The sequence below is a fragment of the Microtus ochrogaster genome, chromosome 5 (assembly GCF_000317375.1).
Source record: "Microtus ochrogaster isolate Prairie Vole_2 chromosome 5, MicOch1.0, whole genome shotgun sequence".
Classification (NCBI taxonomy): Eukaryota; Metazoa; Chordata; class Mammalia; order Rodentia; family Cricetidae; genus Microtus; species Microtus ochrogaster.
Genome location: NC_022012.1, coordinates 81,896,384 through 81,899,382, shown reverse-complemented (window position 1 = coordinate 81,899,382; position 2,999 = coordinate 81,896,384). Strand labels below are relative to the sequence as shown.

Below are 2,999 nucleotides of genomic sequence, written 5' to 3'. Positions count from 1 at the left end.
TTGTTACTAAGGAAGTGGAGCCAAGAGATCCATCCACAAGGCCATCAACAGGAGGCCTACATAGTGGGTTCCCTGGTCAGTTGTCCAGAGCCTACTCAAGGAGACTACATTCTCAAAAGCAAAGGAAAAACAATGTCCTAACTGCCTTGGTCCTGGGGCCCCTCCTTATCACCTGTCCCACCTCCTCCCCACAGAGCTCCTAAAGGTCTAAGCTGGCATTCCAATGGAAAGAAAGGTTAATAGCTTCCAAACATGCAGGTGTGCATCTGAATTTTGTAAATTATAAAATTTTATCAACTGCTTATGGTGTCTGAGGGTGGAGAACATGGCTTTGTCATTTATCCCCAGTACCCCAAGAAGCTGGTACCCCTACTGCCTGCCCCGATTAGCAGTAGGCACTGCTTCTTCCTTCCCATACACCCCTGCGGTCATACTAAACTTCCCCACCCTGGGTCTTTACTGTCCTTACCGTCTTGCAACCCGACCCCGAGCTCACTGTGCAAAAGGCAGAAGGCTGCACAGGTGCAAAGTGGATGGGTGTGCTGTGTGTGACCTCCAGAACCTCCAGCTGGGGCCCAGACTCTTATTCCCAGGCACACATCTGCAAGCTTCATCTCTGGTCATGTCACCTCCTACTCCAGGAAAGCAGGAGTCTACAACCCACACTATTCCAACACTCTGACACTGACAAGCCCTCCACTTACACAAGAACCACTTTGGTTGGTTGATTGGTTTTCTCTGTGTAGTCCTGGCTGTCCTGGAAGTCACTCTGTAGATCTCGCTGGCCTCAAACTCAGAGATCCACCTGCCTCTGCCTCTCCAGGATTAAAGGTGAGTGCCATGACCACCTGGCACAAGAGCCACATTTTAACCCTACACTTAGAGCTTAGAGAAAGACATACAGTCCTACCTCAGGAGTAGATCCTGAGCAGGTTCCTCCTCTGGGCCTCAGCTCCTGTACTGAGGGGCTGGCTCAGGCTGATAGCTCAGTCCCTTACTCTGAAGAGCGAGAGGCAAAAAGGAGATTGGTGGTAATGAGATTTGCTTCTATCTTTTTCTTTCCTTCTCTTTCTTTCTTTCTTTCTCCCTTTCTTTCCTTTTTTTTTTTTTTTTTGTAGCCCTGACTGTCCTGGTACTCACTAAAGAAATTAGATATATTCATGGAGATCCTCCTGCCTCTGCCTCCTGACTGCTAGGATCAAAAGTTTGTACCATCATGCCCAGCTTGCTTCCACGTGTCAAGTATCCATTCATTAGAGGCTCAGGCAATGGTGGTCTCATCCTAGGGTTGGGGTCTAAGGTGTTAGCTCCTTGCCCAAGACCACAGAATTGGTCCAGGATGTGACCTGAGTGCTACTGGCCCCACAGTCCAGGTTCCTACTTCTCCTGTAGCAGGTGCGGCCACCCTGGTCAGGATCACGGTACTGACAATGGCTGGCAAGGATCTGCCTCAATGCTTCCAAAAGGACGGCTGGCCAGGCTAACGCCACAGTCCCTGGGGACTCCGAATGTGTCTGGACAGCTATGGCTCCACCAGTACTGTGGTCAGAGCCACCACCCACAGGAACACAGTCTGCTTAGGAACCACAGCCATCTCACACACAACTTCCCACTCCCACTCTCCTAGGACTCTCCTTATGGTAAAGGTCAAAGTCGGGGCCTCAGGCTGGCCTTGGCGACTGAAGCCTAAAGGACCCTCCCCTCCCTTATCACACACAGAAGCCTTCAGGATGGCCAGGAGACCCGGGCATGTCACACAACAGCCTGATCTCCTTTCCATATCTGAGCCACCAGTTGGACTAGATGTTCTCTGAGGTCTTTGCCAAGCTACAAATTCATTACAATATTTGAATTACTCCTGAAACATTTTTTCTTTTCCTTGTTAATAAAAAAATCGCAGAACAAACAGAAGGCCCAAGGAAGTCGGTGAAAACACCCAGCATCCCAGAAGAGGTGAGTCACTTAGCAATTCGCAAATTTCCGCACATCCCCTGGACGTTCCACCCTCCTGTGCAATCACCTACCTATGAACTCAGGGGGGGTGCTTCGAGGTCCGGAGGCACAGAGCTAGGGCCATATGGTGTGCTGTCCCCACTGGCTGACAACTGGACTCCCCTGAAGTTCCTCCCAAAACTTTGGTTTTAAGACCAAGGAGCACTTGTCTTGCTGAGGACTACTAGGCTTTCAAAAGTCCTCGGCTCAGAGACTTCAAGTGCTTTGTCTAGAGCTACACAGCTCGGTTTTCAGCCAGCCTAGCTGGCAGCCCACTCCGGGGCCAGGAGCGGGGAACGAGCAGCAGAACCATGACGCCAAAGTCGTCTCTATATCCAGGCACTGGACAGCTTGGGTCATGGTGGCCAGACCTGGTCTCCAACAAACTGACATGTCCCCTCACACCTGTCTCCACTCCTGCTCCACCACACTTTAGCTTCTGCGGACCACTGTCACCCCACCTCACCTGTTCCCAGTCTCTCACCTGTCCCCGACTCCGCCCATCAGGCACAACTGCCTCACCTTGCCTGTTTCTCTACCTGTCTCCTGCCTTTCCACTGGAGACCCTCGCCCAGGCAGTCTACCCACCCATCCGGGTTCATCGCCCTCCTCCTCTCTCTGCGGACCCCGTCTTACCACCCCGCTGACTGGCGTGCAGAGCGGGTCGTCCATTGCTATACGGCATCCAGATCTTCTTCAGGGGATTCTGGGTCAATTCCCGTGGGGACGCCATCCCCCGGTTGCGATGAATCAATCGGACTGCGCTGCTTCGCACCCAGCAACCGGGCCACCTCGGGCCACCCGAGGTCCCGCCCCTCGGCCCCGCCCCTCCTCTAGCGGCTCCTACTCCTGTCCATCTTCCCGCAGGCCCTCCCCAGTACTATTAGGCTCCACCCAAACTGAAGAGGCACTGGCCTACGACTACGCATGCCCAATTTTCCTACCGCCTCTTTTTTGGACTAAGTGCGCCCCGTCCTTCAACCCAAAGTTAATAACGCGCATGCTCG

The 2,999-nt window shown here is 52.9% G+C and overlaps 1 protein-coding gene across 2 annotated transcripts in view; it reads right to left on the bottom strand.

The window, feature by feature from the left end:
- Positions 1–2,782, bottom strand: part of Pfkfb4 (6-phosphofructo-2-kinase/fructose-2,6-biphosphatase 4) — a 31,667-nt gene extending 28,885 nt beyond the window's left edge. For both annotated transcript variants that reach the window (XM_005347951.3, XM_026779384.1), the window contains exon 1: positions 2,629–2,782. In XM_005347951.3, coding sequence (XP_005348008.1) covers positions 2,629–2,725 — 97 coding nt within the window. In that variant the 5' untranslated portion in view covers positions 2,726–2,782. The remainder of the gene's footprint in view (positions 1–2,628) is intronic.
- Positions 2,783–2,999: the final 217 nt, after the last annotated feature.